We start from the raw sequence: 20532 nt of genomic DNA, 5'->3' as shown, positions 1-20532 counted from the left end.
TTTCCTTCTCCAGAGATCTTCCCAACCCAGGAATCGAACCCAGGTCTCCTGCATTGCAGGCAGATTCTTTACTGACTGAGCTATGAGGGAAGCCCATAGCTATGTACAAAACAAAGTTTAAATACTGCAATCACCCTCACCCTTAGTGTTTCGTAACCAGTTTTCGAAACTTCTTCCTTTCTACTAAAAGTCAGTGAATTATAGTTCTAGAAACTGCAAAATTTATCTTGGCTGTCTTTCCAATGATGTCCTTATGTTGAATTGCATATTTATACTATATTTATAGTGTATTTATATACTGCTTTAAAAATATGGTTAAATGTTACACACTTAATCCTGGTTTTAAAAATATTGTAATGAATGCCTAGGTGGATTTTGCAGTATCAGTAAATCATGTTAACATCTATCATAGTATGCATATTTTCAAAGAAGGTGACAAATTAAAAAATCATCAAGGACATCACATATTTAATAATTACAATTAAAATGTTTTGGTAACATTTTATTTTGTTCACATAAAAATTTTAAAATGATAAGCAAAGTCATAGCTTTGAATTCAAATAATATAGTCAAAATATATTTTAACTTAAGGCACTACACATAAACTTCTTTAAAACACAGTCATGTCATTTTATTTACACAGTATTTTAAGAATTTACAATAAATACAGACTTCTCATGTCATCTTTATCCTTCATTTGTAGCTTTATATATTCACAATGAAGTAAAATCCTTCAAATAAAAGAAATTAAATACAACCAACTTTAAAGTTTACCAGACATGGGCAAGAGAAGAAAAAACACCCAAGAACAAGGCAAAGACCATTTTAATCATTTAATGTTCCAAGGATTTATCTTTAAATCCTTACACCAAGCTCAATGGAACAGTGACACAAAACCAGTGGTATAGAGCACTGAGATCATTTTTATGCTATTGCTGTATACCAGAAGTACTTACACATTAATAAGAGCAGCAGAATGTCCCTACATTATAAGTAGATGTACTTATTCTGAATTCACTCACTGAAAAACTTTTATTAAAAAGTCTTCCTATTACCTTTGGAGTCACTGGCTTTTTAAGTGATCATTTTTTAAAGATACAAATGAATTAATATAAAGTTCAATACAATAATATATAAACATCTCTTTGATTATTAAATAAATACTCTTTTTGTCCCATCAACATATACATAAAACATCTACAATTTTAATTCTAGTTCGTATCTTCAGAATGGAATGAAGAACAAGACAAATAGGTCTTTTGTTCAAAGGGTTGAGACCCTGATGGGGCACCCCTTCCTATTCCATCCTCTGTAAAGTCACCTCACATGTGGACTGTGATGGATCGATTTCCACCAATCACACCAATACAGCCACTAAAGCTCACACCACTGCAAGGACCAAGCTCAACTCACTTAGCATTTGAGACATTTCAAAAAATCCTCACTGCTTTAAATGTGACAGATCTTCTGTGCTTTTTTTTTTTTAATGGGAATTGAAGTAGAAAGAAATTTTTCTATTATTTGTCCAGATCAACTATTAACCTTTAGGATAACTTTTATGTGAGGAAAAAACATCAGAAATAAAAATCTGTCAAAAAGCAAAATGAGTCCTGGTGGTTTGGTTTATTTACCATGCTGTTTGTAACACAGTCACTTTATGACGGCATGCCCGGACTATTTATGCACGGTGTGGAAATGACTCTCAAGAACCTGAGAACAATGGGCACCAACTACCAGGATCAGGAGGTTAGCAAGCAGTGACCAAAGGATGAATTCTGGGTGTGACAACTGGCACCATAGTTCCTGACCACCGCAGATAACCCACATTTCACTGGGCTGCATATTTACTCTCCATTATTTTTGTACCTGTAAAACAGGTACCCAGCTTATTTTATGTCGTCCAAACTTTAAAGATCACACTAGTAATATTAATTGCTTGCCTCAGCTCCTGATGAATGGTTCTTGAACCCAATTTTTCCTCTAATGTATAGAATCTCATCTGCTACAATTCAGTTTCTTCCTATTGATTTTGATTCTTAGAAGGTACACTTTGCAAAGCTAGGATGACAGTTATAACAATATGTCATTGGCTCTGAACAAGTAGGCTAAAAAAAATTATGAGCAGAGTGGTTACTTTTATGAACCAGATATGGGAGAAAAAAGCAAAGGCAGCATTCAGGCTGCTAAAGGTTAACAAAGTTCTGAGAGTTTATTCAGTTACTTAACATATGATTAATGTAGAAGACCAAAAGATATTAAATTCCATTTTAAATTTAGCTATTCGCCTAAAAAGTAAGGCATAAAATTCCCAATGGCAAATAGAAAAATCTCTCATTCTGACCCAATCAGAACCAGATTTGTAGTCAGGTCATAAATTTCTCTGCAGTACTTGGAGACCTCTGGTTGCAAGAAACAGCAGAAGAATGTTAAACATGGTTAACAAAAATTCACAGGGTTTTAAAAATTATGAATTTAACTTGTGAGTCAGAAGGAAGTACATGAATATGAAGTGCAATTATAACCTTTCCTGAGAGCTGTGTTTTATGGGTTTGTGAGGGTCTGCCTCCAGGTCACTCACATCTCACCACCTCCTATAAGTTACATGAAGTCTGTACACCAAGCATGCAACACCCTGGTGCGCGCGCACACACACACACAACTAAATAACTTATACAAAGGCATTAAGCATTAAGTGAGAAAAGCACTTTCCTCTATTTTCTTAATTTCCTCTTAGTAATACTCTTCAAAAGATAAACCTTTTGAGGTTTTAATAGCTTAAGGGTCTTAACAGAGACACACACAAAGACTCAATCTTGTTATCATGGGGCTTTTGCTTGTTTTTTACACTAGCTTTTCTTGAAATAGTTTCTTCATATGCTAGATCTTTTCTGCCTTATAATCCATTTTATTAACCATCACAGAGAATTTTCCTACCTCACGGGTTTACTTGGGATACAAACTCTATTAAAGGAACATATAAAAATATAGGAAACTTTTCCTCCCTTATAGACAAAATCCACACACTTTACAAAGATTTCTGTTGTATAATTTACAAATATAAAAATTTATTTGAAATGCACACCCACTAAATTGTAATATATTTTCACCTTAAGATGTGTCCAATCTTCATTGCCAAAAAAAAAAAGGGGCGGGGGAGAGGGGAGCAAAGGCAGTATTATTCTCAAAAAAAGTTTCTAGTCAGAGAAACAGTTGGTGCTAACTAATGATTTACTAGCAATTTTCCCTATGGTCTGAATTTTTTTGTATTAGCTAAGGTAGCAAAACACAAGGAAAGACAAAATAACTGTAGCATGCCTGGTTCAAGTTCTTCCGAAGTATATGTTTTCATAGTTGTAACACCATTCCTTGGGTGTGCTCCACTTAAAGCCACCTTGTATAAATCCCGGACGTGTTACCCAATCAACGGATCATCATCATCTTCTTGGAGCTGCAGTCGGGAAAATGGCCGGGGGCCGGAGACTCTGTTCTGCATGATGATGATGAGGCAGGTCAGTGTGGTCAAGACGAGGAGTGCCCCGATAACAATTCCAATGGCCTCTGGGAGGTTAATGCACCACTGGTCCACTAACAGACACTTGGTATGACCAAAGGTTCCATTGTTGGGATGTGGCTTCAATCCCAGGATGTGGCACATCATTGGATAAATATCCACCGTATTAATGGTGCTGTGTTTGTAGCCTTTGTGAAATGCAGGGCCGTGGGCAGCTAGAAACGGATTCATACTAGGCAGAGAATTATCGTAACCATGGTCACCTACTGGAAAAGAATAAGATGATGTTAGTAAACAAGACCAGCCTTGCTATTACGAAATAACCTGTTTCTAGTGCAAATACACTGGATTCTTGCCAGTTTAATTCCCAACCATTGAAATTCTGATCAGCTGGGCCAAACAGGGGCTAGAAATAAAAATTTCTATTTCTTCAATTCAGCCACCTCCTGTATTTTGCACATATACCCCTCCTTTTTCCCAATTGGTCATAACCTCATGTTTTAAAACCTTCTCTCAGACTGATGTGTTTCTTAGTCCTAGCCCCAAGCATTTCACCTGTCAGTGTCCAACACTGTTTGCAAAAAGGCCCTGCAAAGAGCACCAGTGATGAAGAGAGTGGTTGGGTTGAAGGTTCTGAGTAACTGGGGTGAGCAGAAGTGAGTAAACCAGTGAGTGGGGAGGAAGTGAGCCAGTGGCCTGACATCTGTCAGCTGCTCCTGGACAAGGCGCAAGATGCAGAATACACCACGGGTGCATGTGTGCTGAGTCACTTCAGCTGATTCCGACTCTCTGCAACCCTATGGAATGCTGCCCACCAGGCTCCTCTGCCCATGGGATTCTTCAGGCAAGAATACTGGAGTGGGTTGCCATGCCCTCCTCCAGGGGATCTTCCCCATCCAGGGATTGAACCTGTGTCTCTTATGTCTCCTGCATCGGCAGGTGGGTTCTTCACCACTAGTGCCACCTGCGAAGCCCACACCATTGGTTTACCAACAGCTAAAGGACACCTCAACGGCCAGAGGGTCAGGGGACCGAGAACATTACAGGAGGGATTCTTGCCTTGAATGTGACATCTAACCAGATGACTCCAATACGTAATTCCAGTAAAAGTCAAAGAAAAACCTGACGGTCCCGGGTATCACTCCAAAACAAGACTCTCAACTATCAGCTTTATTTTTAAAACTGCTACCTTTTAATATGCATCAGTTATATTTAACAAGGAGAAGGGAATGGCAACCCACTCCAGTATTCTTGCCTGGAGAGTCCCATGGACAGAGGAGCGTGGCAGGCATAGTCCATGGGGTCACAAGAGTGGGACATGACTTAGCAATGGTGAGGAATCCACCCACAATGCAGGAGACCTGGGTTTGATCCCTGGGTTGGGAAGATTCCCTGGAATTCCCTGGAGGAGTGCATGGCAGCCCACTCCAGTACTCTTGCCTGGAGAATCCCCATGGACAGTGGTGCCGGGTGGGCTACATTCCATGGGGTCACAGAGAGTTGGACACGACTGAACAACAAGGCACACGTTTAACAAGCTCCCACTTCTGGGTGAAGAGCAGGTGACTGGAGGATGAGCCTATCAGTGTTTGCCGTATCATTCTTTACTTCTTCATCTAATATATCATTCTTTAATTCTATGTTTGAAATATTTCTTGATAAAAATAATGCTGTGACCAGTACAATAAATAGCAGAATATAATGATATATATAGGCATTATGATTTCAATAATGTAAATGAGTATGATTGTAAATGAATACCATAAACCATATGATTTAATAATAAAAATATGTGTGTGTATGTAACAGAAAAAGATTGGGGGGGGGGATACTCCCACAATTAACATCTGTCTGTGCTTCTGTATTGAAGGATTATGAATAGTTTTTGTTGTCTTTTCTGAACTTTTCTGTATTTTACAAATTTTCAATAAAGAGTATATAAGGTAAATATTATGGGCTTCCCTGGTAGCTCAGCTGGTAAAGAATCTGCCTGCAATGCAGGAGACCTGGGTTCGATTCCCAGGTCAGGAAGATCCCCTGGAGAAGGGATGGGCTGCCCACTCCAGTATTTGTGGGCTTCCCTGGTGGCTCAGCTGGTAAAGAATCTGCCTCCAATGTGGCAGACCTGGGTTCCATCCCCGGGGTCGGGAAGACCCCCTGGAGAAGGCAATGACTACCCACTCCAGTCTTCCTGCCTGGAGAATTCCATGGACAGAGAAACCTGGCGTGCTACAGTCCATGGGGTCACAAAGAGTCAGACACGACTGTGTGACTTTCAACTTCAAGGTAAGCATTAATAATATATAAACTCTAACAGCCTTCAGTTTTATCCTTGCCTGACACACCTGAACTGCTATAGATCAGGGATTGGCAGGTGCCAGAGGCTGGTCAAATGCAGCCCTGCGCCTGCTTCTGTAACGGGAGCCTCACTGGAACACCCCGCCTCAGTCTGTTTAGGTGCTGTCTCTGGCTGCTTTCCCACTGGGCTCAGTGGCTGAGGCAGAGACCAGCTGGCCCACAAAGACTGAAATACTTACTGTCTGGCCCTTTACAGAAGAATTTTCTGACCCCTGCTATGGTCTATAAAATCAGATTTTTTAAAAATTGCATTCAAATTGAATTTAACCAACAGGTAAATAAGCTTCAGTTCAGGGGAGACCTCTTAATTCTCCCTTACACACTTCCTCAGTTTGAGGCAAGACTCTGCTTTGTTTACTTGGTAGATTTTTGTTTGCATACTTTCTGGTTCTTGCCCAGTGTTCTAAATAGCAGTAGCACTCAGGTATATTACTTCATCATGGGGGAATACTTGGACACATTTCTTTTAAGACTAAAAAAGGAAAAGGAATTTGAACTAGCTAATCTCTCCCCCTTTATTTTGTTTCTTGACTTCTCTTTTATTGTCTTTGCTTCTCCCTACTCTCTTATTTTTACAAATCAAGAGAACAAGTCCTGAAAGTTACTGACAGTCACTGCAATTTTGGTAACAAAAAAGTAAAACTACTCCTTCACCCTTAAGATCACCCAGGCTTCTAATATAAGGATCACACAGTGGTTTCTAAAAATTGCTGTCAAATGGAAACCTGAGAATCATCTAGTTGAAATCAAACAAATTATACTGTGTCAACATCTCTAAATCAAAGTACCTTGTTAATGTAATGATGTCACAACATGTGATTTATCCCAGGGACAGAGAAGAAAAATCCTAAATAAATACTTACATTTTAGTGATGATTTATTTAGCACAATTGTCCAGCCTTCATCAGCAACCAAAATAATAGGCTGAATTCGATCGCTATGTTGATAGTGAAACCTGGCAGGAATGTCTTCTTTGAGATAAACATTCATGTGAGGGTTACAGATTTTCAGTTTGCTATAAACCTTTGTTTTATCTGGAAGAGAAGGAAACAGCAAAGGAAAAAGGTCATGTTGACTGATAAGGAAAAAATATTTCTAACTAGAATAGCTGGAAATAAGCCTTGAACAATGTTATCTATTAAATCCTATTAATCATTAAAAAAAACAGGGCAATAATACTAATGTAATAGTGTTGAACGCACACAAGTGCACGCGCACACACACATCCCTTTCAAGCATTCACATATCTCTCTTTTCATTTTGTGATTATCCCTGGTGGACTTTTATACAATGGAGGGAAATTTCAAATCTAGGTTCCTAACTAAATATAAACTAATAATATATTACGGCTAATTATTAATTCCAAGATCAGTAGATAGGTATATCTCACACAAAAGTATACATATGAGTCACTTTGATATACACTTACACTTCAATAAAAAGATAAACATAAAAGAAATATATCAAAGAGCAAAGAAATTATCCTTTTAAACCTAAACCTAAATGGCCTAAGAAAAACATCACAGGAAAAACATAGTCCTAACTCTGAGTGAGTATAAGAGTATATGGCGGTGAACCACATAAAGTCCAAGCTTCATTCTTTTTACAAAACCCTCCCTCCTCAACTGACCCACTGAAATATTCCTTGGTTAAAAGTTTACTTACTTATTTTGGGAAGTATTGCAGCAACTGGGGTCAAGTCTATAAGAGTGTAGTACGAGGGGTCGAGGCAGCCATCCAAGTTTATCACCCTGTCCTTGGAACACTGGGTCATCCCGTGATCACTTGTAATGATCACATTAAGACTTTCCCACAGTCCTAACACCTTAAGTCTGTGAACTAGCTCACCAATGTGTTCATCTATTTCTTCCAACACTCGGCGCATGTTTTCTTTATCTTCAGGGCCGTATTTGTGGCCACTAGCGTCTGGTTCCTCCCAGTAGAGTGTTGCAAAGGTCACCGGTGGGTTCGAACTGCTCAGCCATGCGGTGACATTATTGAGCCTTTCCCTAAAGGACACCGAGGGGCTGTAGCTCATGAAATAGGAAGGCGTGGTATTGTGAATGGGCACGTCGGTACCAGGCCACATAGCAGCAGCACTCGATCTGTTGTCCTGAAGCTGATTGGTCACCCAGATGGGGACTGCCTCATTCCACCAAAATGGGTCCTTGTCATTGTGGTCAGAAAAATGCTTCTTTGTGTTTACGTCATACATGGAATTAGCCACAATGCCATGGCTTTCTTCATACAGGCCCGTCACGATGCTGTAGTGGTTTGGAAACGTTTTCGTGATAAATACATTTTTAACCTGCTCTACCAAGACACCTTCTTTGATAAAATTCTGGAGGTGAGGAAATTCATAGTTTTGCAGATAGTCAGCTCTGAAGCCATCAAAGGACACCAGCAGTAACTTAGGTGGTGAAGCAGAGGAAGAGTTCCCTCTACAACCAGTCATAAGTCCCAAAAACAAAAGCATCAGCAGTAACTTCATAGTGAACGTGCTGAAGGGGGCAGTCGGGGTTCCTAAGATATAAAACAAACAATTCCTAAGTAGTCATGCTGCTTGATTTGGATTAGATTTCCAAAGCTGAGCCATCAGGAGACGAAAAACAACACTTAGACACTGTTCATATACAAGGTTTACTTACATCAACTTAAAAAATCAAATGCTGTCACTTACTGAAAGGTAACTGAATAAAGCTAAAGTGGGAGAAACAAAATTGCCTTTACCTGTTGAATGACATGTCCTGCCTCATTTTTCATGCTCTAAAAGGGGTATGGGCCATTCTTATACTCCACACAAATTTGACTGCCTTGCTTGTCTGCAACAGCAGAAGTTATTCTAAAGGCTATTTAATAAGAACAAATGAAGAAATAAAAAAAAATCTTTTTACACAAAACAGAAATAACACCAAGCGTTCAGAAGCTCCAGAGAGGGAGATTATTTTTCTAGTTTAATGGCTGGTCCCCTATTGGTCCTTTTAATCCTCAGAAATTAGAGTGTGGAAATTCTACCATACTGGCTCAACATCAGTTCCTACTGAAAAATACTGGCATGCAAAAGGGGAGTAGGGGGTTTCCGTGGGAGCGCATATGGTAAAGAATCTGCCTGCAAGGCAGGAGACCCGGGTTTGACCCCTGGGTTGGGAAGATCCCCTGGAGTAGGAAATGGAAACCCACTCCAGTATTCTTGCCTGGAGAATCTGACAGACAGAAGAGCCTGGCGGGCTATAGTCCGTGAGGTCACAAAGAGTTGGACACAACTGAGCAACTAACACTTTCCAAAGGGGAGTAAGAAATAAATATCATTTGAGAAAAAAGGCCTCACCTCACTCTGAACCTGCTCAGTATTCACAGGAGTCTAAGAGACAAAGTCCACAAGCCCTTGGATGCCACAGTAACTTCGGAAGAAAAGCAACAGCTGTTGAAATGCATTTCATCACCACATCCCTTTCAGACTTCCTTTCTACTGTCAAAGACTTAACAGCTGGCCCTCCGTATTCACAGGTTTTTACATCCATGGATCCAACCAGTCGTGGATGGAAAACCCAGAGGGCCAACTGTATTCACTGCACCAAGTCCTTTTATATGAGAGACTTGAGCATCTGTGGATTTTGGTATCCACTGGGGCTCCTGGAACCAATCCCCTGCAGACACCAAGAGGCCACATAACTGCCCTACCTCGTTCCCAGGCTCAGAGAACTTCCTGACTTTTGTTTTTTTTTTTTTTAATAATCTACTGATTACAAAAACAGCTCTCCCCAAACAAATCTCCCTGCCTTCAGTCTCTATCTTCTTTGGTCCTAAGAAAACAGGGTATGTGACTTAGAGTGACTCTCCACTGCTGCTATACTTCTTCAAGTCCTCAACACCTCCTGTCTGGAGGCCTTCTGCCTCTTAACCGATCTTCCTACCTCAATCATCTTCCTCTTACTCACCCAACATCTGCTCCCAACTTAATCTTTCCTGTAGCTCTGTTTGTGACATTTCCCTAATAAAATCAGTATTCAAAGTCCCCCTGCCTAAACAGAATGTCCCAATACTCACTTCTGCCTGGCATTCAGGTCCTTCTATTATCCAGGCCCAACCCACATGCAAATTACTATGAAAGAGTTACAGAAATCATTGCTGTTGTTGGTTAGTCATTAAGTCGTGTTTGACTCTTCTGTGACCCCATGAACTGTGGCCTGCCAGGCTCCTCTGTCCATGGAATTTCCCAGGCAACAATACTGGAGTGGGTTGCCAACCTTAATTCCCTTTTACTGCATGATGCTATCACAATCTGTCTGAGATGTAATATAGAGACGATAATCATTTAGGTAGGTGACTTATGACAGTTCTTCAGTAATAACCTGTGTTTCCAAATCTCTTAAAGTTACTTTCTACACATTAAGTCTTTGCCCAAACGCTCTTTTAGGTAATTAAAAAAACACATTCAATAAATATCTAATATAACTAAAGTCAACACCACCAAAATTTATGGATGCGCCACATATCAGAGGACAAGAGCTTCCCCACGTGGCTCAGGGTAAAGAATCTGCCTGTCAATGTAGGAGATGTGAGTTCCATTCCTGGCTGGGGAAGATCCACTGGAGGAGGAAATGGCAACCCACTCCAGTATTCTCGCCTGGGAAACCCCATGGACAGAAGGAGCCTGGCGGGCTACAGATCACAGGTTGCAAAAAGAGTTGGATATGACTTTGCAACTAAACACCAACAACACAAGAGCTTTACACTTTTCAAATACAAAATACTCAAAATAGGGATATAATAACAGAACAATGAACCTGGCTGTCATCTTGGAAGACTGACGAGGAGCTTGAGTGACTTTTGCTCTACAACACCACAGCTTCCTGTAATGGTGTGCTTGAGACCAATACATCATCAAGTATTGTTTTGAAAGCTAAGCCCTTTGAAGAATCACTACAAATGGAATATCACAGGATGTCTATCTTCCAGTGGGGTTGCTTCTAAGAGTAGAGGGATGCTGAGACAATTCAACAAATAGTGCTGAGACGACTGGATATCTACATGCAAAAGAATGACTTTGTATCCCTAAGCTCACGCCCTGCACAAAAATTGATTCAACATGGATCACAGACCATAATTAAGAGCTAAAACTATAAAACTCTTAGAAGAAAATACAGGGATAAATCTTCATGACCTTGAGTTAGGCAAAGCCGTTTGAGATACAGCACCAAAAGCACAAGTGATAATAAAAAAAATAATAAATTGGACTTCACCAAAATTAAAAACTTTTACGTCTGGAAGGATACCACGAAGAAATGACAACCTAAAGGATAAGAAAAAATATCTGCAAACCATATGTCTGATAAAGAATTTCTATCTAGAATATATAAAGAACTATAACAATTCAACAATAAAAGTTAAATAATCTAATTTTAAAAATGAGCAAAAAAGCTGAAAAGACTTTTTCCCAAAGATATAGAAATGACAAATAAGCACATGAGTATATTCAACATCAACAGTAATCAGGGAAATACGAAGCAAAACACCATGAGATACCCCTTCATACCCACTAGGATGGATATAAGAAACAGACAGACAGATAACAACAAGTAATGGTGAGGAAATACAGACACTAGAATTTTATACACTGCTGACGAGAATGGAAACAGTACAGGCACTTACAAAACACTCTGGTCGTTCCTCAAAAGCTTAAACAGTTACCATGTGACCTGGAAAATCCACTACTAGGCAGATGCCTATGAGAAATGAAAATATATGTCCACCATAAAACTTGTACACAAACAGTCACAGCAGCATTATTTGTAAGAGCCACAAAGTGGAAACATCTCAAGTGTCCATAAGTGATAAACGGCTAAGAAGTGGTATATCCACAACACGGAATGCTATTTGGCAATAAAAAGGAATGGAGTGATAATACACGCTACAACTTGGATAAACCTTTGAAACTCTGTGCTAAGTGAAAGAAGGCAGTCACAAAAGATCACTTATTGTATGATTCTATTTAGAAGAAATCTATACGCAGGTCAGGAAGCAACAGTTAGAACTGGACATGGAACAACAGACTGGTTCCAAATAGGAAAAGGAGTACATCAAGGCTATCTATTGTCACCCTGCTTGTTTAACTTACACGCAGAGTCCATCATGAGAAACGCTGGGCTGGAAGAAGCACAAGCTGGAATCAAGATTGCCGGGAGAAATATCAATAACCTCAGCTATGCAGATGACACCACCCTTATGGCAGAAAATGAAGAGGAACTAAAAAGCTTTTTGACGAAAGTCAAAGAGGAGAGTAAAAAAGTTGGCTTAAAGCTCAACAGTCAGAAAACTAAGATCATGGCATCTGGTCCCATCACTTCATGGCAAATAGATGGGGAAACAGTGGAAACAGTGGCTGACTTTATTTTTGGGAGCTCCAAAATCACTGCAGATGGTGATTGCAAGCCATAAAATTAAAAGACGCTTACTCCTTGGAAGGAAAGTTATGACCAACCTAGATAGCATATTAAAAAACAGAGACATTACATTGCCAACAAAGGTCCATCTGGTCAAGGCTATGGTTTTTCCAGTGGTCATGTATGGATGTGACAGTTGGACTATGAAGAAAGCTGGGCGCTGAAAAATTGATGCTTTTGAACTGTGGTGTTGGAGAAGACTCTTGAGAGTCCCTTGGACTGCAAGGAGATCCAACCACTCCCTCCTAAAGGAGATCAGTCCTGGGTATTCACTGGAAGGACTGATGCTGGAGCTGAAACTCCAATACTTTGGCCACCTCATGTGAAGAGCTGACTCATTGGAAAAGTCCCTGATGCTGGGAGGGGTTGGGGGCAGGAGGAGAAGGAGACGATAGAGGATGAGATGGCTGGATGGCATCACTGACTCGATGGACATGAGTTTGAGTAAGCTCCGGGAGTTGGTGGTGGACAGGGAGGCCTGGCGTGCTGCGATTCATGGGGTCGCAAAGAGTCGGACAGGACTGAGCGACTGAACTGAACTGAATTTAGAAGAAAAGCCTAGATAGGCAAATCTATACAGATGTAAAGTAAATTACATTTGCCTGGAGCAAGGGGTTGAGGAGAAAGGATGACTAAATGCTATAGGTATGGTGCATTTATGCCGCCCTGCGTCTGCCCCTCTCTCACAAAACACATACAAATCAAAAGCTTTCTTCTCCAAATCTTGAGTGAATAGCGGGTCAAGGCACATGTGCTGTTTATCCTGAGTTTCATTAACCCCTTCTGCTTGGATCCCTGTCCCAGACTTAGAAGCAGGCTCTGAAATCAAAAGGATCTTGGAACCTGAACTCTAATTTAGCAGGCAGGCGACTATGGGCAGATCTAACTTCTCCCAGCTTCCCTCCTCCAGGGGATCTCTCCACCCTAGGAATCGAACCCAGGTCTTCTGCATTGCAAGCAGATTCTTTATTGTCTGAGCCGCCAGGGAAGCCCTTCCCAGCTTCACTTTCCCTGTTTGTAAAATGGGGATGCATAAAGTTTTAAACAATACGTCCTCAAATTTAGTTTGTTTTTATCCATCCTAGTTACAAAGCTGTCATGTTAGGGGAAAAGTCTGGACAGTGACAGGCAGAATATTATTGTAAAACTATAAAGTAATTGGAAATAATTTAGTCTAACCACTTCTTTTTACACAAGATGAAGCTGACGTTCTGTAACTGGCTACACTCAGGAAGCAATGAGTAGCTTTACTGTCTGTGCGCTTACTAATTTCAGGTTCTTAACAAGTTTACAAGTCTGGTAACAGCAAGTTTACAAGTCTAGGATTAATCTCCAAACTAATGTCTATTGCATTCTATTTCATTACAACGGGGAAGGGGGATGGGGGTGTTAAACTGTAAACAAAACACCAGTGAGACGTCTCAAGTATTTTCAAGGAATTAAAAAAAAAACACTAATTGCTATATTTTAAAGCATTGGGATAAAGTCTGGGTTTTTCAAACCAAAAAAATACCAAAGGGAAGGAAAAAAAGCAGAATCATTGAACTACATCCAGATATTCCAATAGCAATGCAAGTTGTATGTAGTTTTCTTCAATTCTGGGGCCAAACCACATTTTACTTCATCTGGGATGACCTTATTACTTGGATGGAACGCATCTCAGGCCATTCTCACTGGCCTTCTTAGCTGCTTGAAACTGGGGGAGTGTGACAGTTAAAGGATATGATGAAAGCTATTTGCCACTGTTAGCCTGCCATCTGCTCCCTAATACAAAAGCCTTATTCTAAACACTTCACGAATACTATTTATAATCAGTTTTAAAATAAAATGAAAATACTGTCTATGCACATAGATCACTTAGGTGGTTTTCCCTATTATTAGTTATTTTCTTGATATTCTAAATAAAAAGTAAAGCTACTCACTAAAATACTTTCTTAAAAACTCTAGGATTCTAAAGAATTCTTCAATTTTCCAGCACACGCGCACACACACACACACACACACACACACACACACTTTTCTGGCATCTTCAAAACAGCTCCACTTAATTTTACTTTCTACATAATAACTCCCTCTATGTATTCATCAAAATTTCTTCCAAATTGTATTTTGTAGCTAATTTAAAAGCGAGGATATATTTATTGTTATGAGATCCTTGTGGACCCTGAGGGGCTCATAACATTTATATTTTATATATTTTAGCTATAAAATATCTCCTCCCTGCTTTTAAATTCATTTAATTTCCTTAAAAGGGCTCAGAACCACCTCTGGGGGAAAGGAAGAAAGAAAAGAAAACCGGATATTAAAAGGAGCAGTTGACTTAGTACAGGCAAGGTTTCCGGCTTGGGTCCACCAGAGGGTCGGGTGGTTAAACAAAATCCCCTAGTGGGGTCAGAGCTGGTATAAACCTGTATCTGCTCGTGGTCACTAGCTGCGCTTCAAGTCTCAGAGCTGGACTGTCTCCATCTATACATTGGGATGCTGTGCCCGGAAAAGGAAGCTTAACTGTAAAATGCTTAACACGGTGCCCGGCTGAGAAAAAGCACTTCGATATGATCTTTCTTGCTGGGTTTTCTAGGAAATTCGTTTTTTTTTTTCAATTTGGCTGTGTCACGACCATCGACCCTCAACGAATACTCAGGCCAGTGCAGGCTGATCTGTGCCTTGGACCGCGTTCGGATTCAGTGAAACGCCCGCCCCGCCCGCCCCCTCGGCCTCCACGGTAGTCAGGCCGCCCCGCCCCGCCTCTCTCCCCACGGACCCCGCTTCACCCCTCTCCCCGCCGCCCGCCCAGGCCGCGCCCACTCGCTCAATTTCCTTTCCGCTTTCCACCCCGCCCTCCGCCGCCCCCAGCCAGCCAGGTACCTCCCGGCCGCTCCGGGGTCCCTCGAGACTGTCCCCTCGGGGCAGGTGTGTGGCTATCAGGGATAGGGGATCTCACGACCACTATTTTCAAAGCCCCCGGCGGGCGGGGGAGGGTGCGGCATTTCCGTCCGGAACGCCGAGTGCGCGAGGCTCACACTCACCCGCTGCCGCCGCTTCTCTGCAGCGCGCGGAACCGGGCGCGCGCGGAACCCGACGCTCGTGGGTCTGGGGAGCGACGGAGACCTGAAGGCGCAGGAGCCCGACCGAGTTCTTCCTGAAGCGCCTGCGCAATAGAGGGGCTCCCTCCCCCCACCACAATTAACAGCCCCTTCCTCCCCAGCACCCGCGCTGCCAGGGGCGCTCCTGGGGATCTCGGCCGTCCGACGCGCGACTGCGGAACAGGTTTCCAGCCTGCGGGAACCCAGCGGGCGACGGAGCGTGAGACGGGCCCTCGGATTGGATGCCGCAGCCGCGGTCGATGTAACTCCCTTTCCGATTGGTTGGATTCAGGTACCACCTGGGGACAGAGGCTTCGGTGGGGCTGAATTGGGTCTAAAAGGAGTGATTCGTTCTTCTCTCCTGCCAAGCCCTTTCCCTACGCGTCCGAGGGCTGGGTGCCCTACGAGTCCCGGAAAGGGCCCCTGGCTGTTGCCTGCGTCAGGCTTACAGCCTTTGCAGTTCCCTCCCAGTTAACAGGCTCCTGGAAGCTTAGGTGACTACTGGAAAAACGACTTTGGCGGCCTCAGGGCCCAGCACAAGTCTAGAGCAGCTTTAGCCAGTTCCTGTGAGTTGGGATAAATACAGTGTGATACAAAACAGTGTAAGTCTGTGTTACTGGAGAAGTAAGTACCTTAACAGGTGAATTGAGTACTAGGCAGTTTATGAGTAAGGTTGCAGGAAACACAGAAAGACAGTCTGTGCAGTAGGGACCCAGGAATGGCTACCAGCTGAGGAATGGGCATTTCTTTTTGACAGATACATGTGGGTCTGAGCTGTAGTGCACAACCGTTGTCCAGACCCAAGAGTCCAGAAGCAGCTGCAGAGACAGTTTGGGGTTAGATATATTCTGTTGATTATTAGTTTGTACTTTCAGAAGTTAATTCCAGTCTCAAACCTCAAGGCTGGCCTGTGCACCTCTGAATGGAAGCATCTCAGATCCCTGGGCTTTCAGAGCTGGAAGGAATGGCAGAGCCCTTGTTGACCAGTCCCTACAATCTGCCAGACCAGAGTTTGAATTCTTAGTAGCTGAGCAATCTTGGGCCAGTGTCTCGACCTGTTTGATCTTCCATGTCCTCATCTGCAAAATGGGCCCTCTTACAATGCCAGCTTCTCAGGGTCACTGTCATAACCCCATAAGATAAAGCAAGTAAAGTACTTAACACACATAGTGTCAGTGATTGTTATTGATGTGACCAGAACAATGTTCCTCGACTTGAACAATGGTCAGGGGAAGGCTGAGCTCTGGGGGAAATTATACACGATGCCCAACTGAGCTGAATTCAGTGTTCTGTCATTTGGGGTGTATAATTATGCAAGTCCTGCTTGTTCATTCACTGGGTACTTGACTGCTTAAGGAGTAAACCAAACTGCCTGCCTTAAAGGTCAGATGGTTATGGAGACAGCAGCTGGAAGAGCATCAGGAGAGAAGGACTCCGTTCATCCACTGCCCCTACCAGCACCCCTGGCCATGTGACTGGGTCAGATCAGGGAGGCCTGTGCAGTCTGGTCTCCTATAAGATAATGTGGTCAAGAACAGAGGGACAAAATGATTCATAACAGTGTTTTGGTACCAAGCATCTGTTATGCTACAAATATTTACTATTTCAACCGCAAATGAAAGCCTATTTCAGTTGGCCTTAAATAATAAGGATATTCCTGATCTCACAAAACAGGAAGTTGAGAGGTAGGACAGGCTTCAGAACCGGTTGAATTAGCAGCTCAACAAGTCACCATATCTTGAGTTCCTTCCTCGTGTGGCTATTAACAGACTTGGCTTCTGGTTCCTCTAGTGGTAAAGATAACAGTGGCAGCAGGGATCATATGGTTCATTTTTCACTTCTGCCAAGCAATAGAAGTGACTTCTAGGGGTTTCTGTTTGTTTGCTTTTGTTTTTGGCTCTGGCAACCATCTCCTTCGATCACTTTGACTAGAATTGTGTTATTTGCCCAAACCCAGGCCAGCAAGGAATATGAAATTCCCAGCAGACCAATTCAGTCTGCACTTGTGAGCTGAGTTCTCTTTTCCAGTCTGCACCGCTTCTGTCAACAGGAGTGAGGTGGAGTGGGTGTTGGAAAAGCCACCAAAAGAGTCAGCTGTAGGAAAGTTGAAGGTCATTTATGATAACGACAGAAAACACAACAGCAACAAATTTTCCATTTCCAATGTGATTTTTTTTTAACATATTGCTTTATTTAGGTAGGCCAAATAATAGCATTCATTTATAATATACTTTCGGGCTTCCCAGGTGACTCAGTGGTGAAGAATCCACCTGCCAGTGCAGGAGATGCAGGAGGCTTGGGTTCCATCTCTAGACCTGGAAGATCCACAAAGGACCCCCTCCAGTATTCTTGCCTAGAGAATTCCGTGGACAGAGGAGCCTGGCAGGCTAGTCTGTGGGGTTGCAAAGAGTTGGACACCACTAAAGCAACTGAAAACACATGTATAATATTCTTTCAGCTCACCTTTTGAAAAAAGAATTTTATATAAATCTTAGCAATAGGGATACCGTTTAGACCCTTTTTTTGTTGGAGACTGAAATGAACTAGGAGCTACAGTCTAAATCCATCATGTGCAAATGAATGTGGTGCCCCAAAGAGAACTGACTTGGCCAAATATACACAGAACAATTACAACTAGAGTCTTTGCCTCCATGGCCAATGGCAGGTTTGGAAGCAGCCTGTTAGAGGCAGTGTCTCTTCCCCCCTCCCCCCCATTAACTAGACTCAAGATTTATTGTTTATTCATTGCTGTTCATTCTCTCAGTTATATCCGACTCTTTGTAACCCCATGGACTGCAGCATGCCAGGCTTCTCTGTCCTTCACCATCTCCCAGAGCTTGCCCAAATTCATGTCTGTTGAGTCTGAGATGCCATCCAGCCATCTTATCCTCTGTTGCACTCTTCTCCTCCTGCCTTCAACCTTTCCCAGCATCAGTGTCTTTTCCAGTGAGTTGGTTATTCTCAAGAGGTGGCCAAAGTACTGGAGCTTCAGCATCATTCCTTCCAATAAATGTTCAGGGTTGATTTCCTTTATTCATTAGCGCAAAATATTTAAAATATTTTACCCTGTTTTCAAAATCAAAGACATAGCTCTTCATGCAGTTATTTCTCTTTTAAGTTCCTACTAATGATGCATCACTCATTGCTGGCAGGAAGGGGTCAGAAGTTACAGGGAAAAAAGTTTCAGAAGAAAAACCATAACATCCCCCAAGAAAAACAGTTCCTGTCCACTGCTCGGTCTGGTTTAATGACAAAGCTGAAACTGATGAATCAAATTTCAAGTCACTAGGAAGTCACTATTTTAAGTTTCACTTTCTAATATACTTTAGATGTTAATGTAAAGAACGCATAATACAGTTTTCTCTTAAATATGGGGAGGAAAGGACCTTAGGAATCATAGTACTTTAGTAATTTTGAAATTTCGTTTAACAGAAACTCTGCACCCACTCCATCTTCAGCAGGATTGCATTTGAATAATCTCAGTCAAGTAAGATTGTAAACTATTTTGAATGCTCCTGTTAAAAGTGCTTCTGTCTTATCCATCATGAACTACTCAGTATTAGGCATTCTTCATACTTCAGGAATTTTTTTTAAAGTATTTAATAAAGTTATGCAAGAAATAATTTAAATTCTTTTGAGGCCTTCCTATGTGGAAGTTCAGTTCAGTTCAGTTCAGTTCAGTCACTCAGTCGTGTCCGACTCTTTGTGACCCCATGAACCACACACAGCACACCAGGTCTCCCTGTCCATCACCAACTGCTGGAGTTTACCCAAACCCATGTCCATTGAGTGGAAAGCAATGTGTTAAATTTTAGGAAAGATGCAAAAATAAGTTAGATTTGGTCCCTGTTGTCAAGGTGACTCTAATCCAGAAAGGCACGTGGAGAGGGTGTAACTTTTTGGCTGCCCACAATCCATTTCCCCTTCTGGTGGTTCCTCTGGGAAACCATACCATCTTCACTGTTAGTCTTATTGGGACTGATGACACTCCCTTCTTCTCCAGCATGGACTTCTAGGATGACGAGCTATCCCAGTGTGCCCTAAACCCAGGGGTTTCCTGGAGCATGAGCCTTCTAGCCCTGAATCCAGAGAAGTCACAGGCAAATTGGGATGAGATGGTCACACCTACTCTGACCCAAGCCTGGCCAATTAGGGCCACTTTTTTTCCCTTGACCACATGAATTCATTCCAAAATGGGTAATGGGGACATGCCTTGGGCCAGACTGAAAAGATTCAGTCCTGACACATTTGTTGAAGCAATTGAGAAAGAGTCAGTCTTTCAGCAGGAGCAGCTAAATAAGTAGAATACAAGCATCTCTTGTTTTATTGCCCGTCACTGGTATTACTTTTTTTTTTAAAAGCAAATTGAAGGTTTGTGGCAGCCCTGTGTTGAGCAAGTCTATGGGCACCATTTTTCCAACAGCATTTGCTCACTTCATGTCTCTGTGTCTCACAGTATTTCAGATTTTTAAATCATGATTATACTTGTTATGATGATCTGTGATCAGTGACCTTTGATGTCACTATTGTGATTGTGCGGGGGCACCGCAGACCACTCCCATGTAAGACCGCACATTCAGTGGACAAAAGCTGTGTGTGTTCTGACTGCCCTACCCCCGAGCTGTTCTCCCATCTCTCTCCCTCTCCTTGGGCCTCCCTGTTCCCTGAGACACAACAATGTTGAAATTAGGTTAAATGGTAACCCCACAATAGCCTCGCTAAGTGTTCAAATGAAAGGAAAATCCTCACTTCTCTCACTTTAAGTCAGAAGCTAAGAAATGATTAAACCCAGTGAGGAAGGCAGGTCGAAGCCCAGATCGGCTACAAGCTGGGTGCTTACAAACAGCCAGGTTGTGAAAGCAAAGGGAAAGTTCTTGAAGGAAATGAAAAGTGCTGCTTCAGTGAGCGCATGAATGATAAGAAAGTGAAACAGCCTTTATTGCTGATATGGAGAAAGTTGGAGTAGTCTGCATGGAAGACTGAAGCAGCCACAATATCCCTTTAAACCAAAGCCTAATCCAGAGCAAGGCTGTAACCCTCTTTGATTCTGTGAAAGCTAAGAGAGGTAAGCAAGCTACACCAACAATATTTGAAGCTAGCAAAGCTGGTTCATGAGGTTTAAGGAGAGATAACTTTT

The 20532-nt window shown here is 42.0% G+C and overlaps 1 protein-coding gene across 2 annotated transcripts; it reads right to left on the bottom strand.

Moving 5' to 3' along the window:
* Window positions 1-451: 451 nt before the first annotated feature.
* ENPP4 (ectonucleotide pyrophosphatase/phosphodiesterase 4) lies at window positions 452-15547 on the bottom strand. 2 transcript variants are annotated; one of them, XM_061146861.1, is made up of 4 exons: window positions 15339-15547; window positions 7535-8392; window positions 6733-6903; window positions 452-3777 (listed from the first exon to the last, which is right to left on the bottom strand). In XM_061146861.1, exons 2-4 carry the CDS (start codon window positions 8358-8360, stop codon window positions 3413-3415), a joined length of 1362 nt encoding a protein of 453 aa, XP_061002844.1. In that variant the 5' UTR covers window positions 8361-8392; window positions 15339-15547; the 3' UTR covers window positions 452-3412. The 2 variants fall into 2 exon arrangements, with proteins under 2 accessions (XP_061002844.1, XP_061002845.1); XM_061146862.1 differs by lacking the exon at window positions 15339-15547 and adding an exon at window positions 15178-15298.
* Window positions 15548-20532: the final 4985 nt, after the last annotated feature.

The sequence above is a fragment of the Dama dama genome, chromosome 7 (genome assembly GCF_033118175.1).
Source record: "Dama dama isolate Ldn47 chromosome 7, ASM3311817v1, whole genome shotgun sequence".
NCBI classification, from domain to species: domain Eukaryota; kingdom Metazoa; phylum Chordata; class Mammalia; order Artiodactyla; family Cervidae; genus Dama; species Dama dama.
This window is presented reverse-complemented; position numbering and strand designations above follow the sequence as displayed.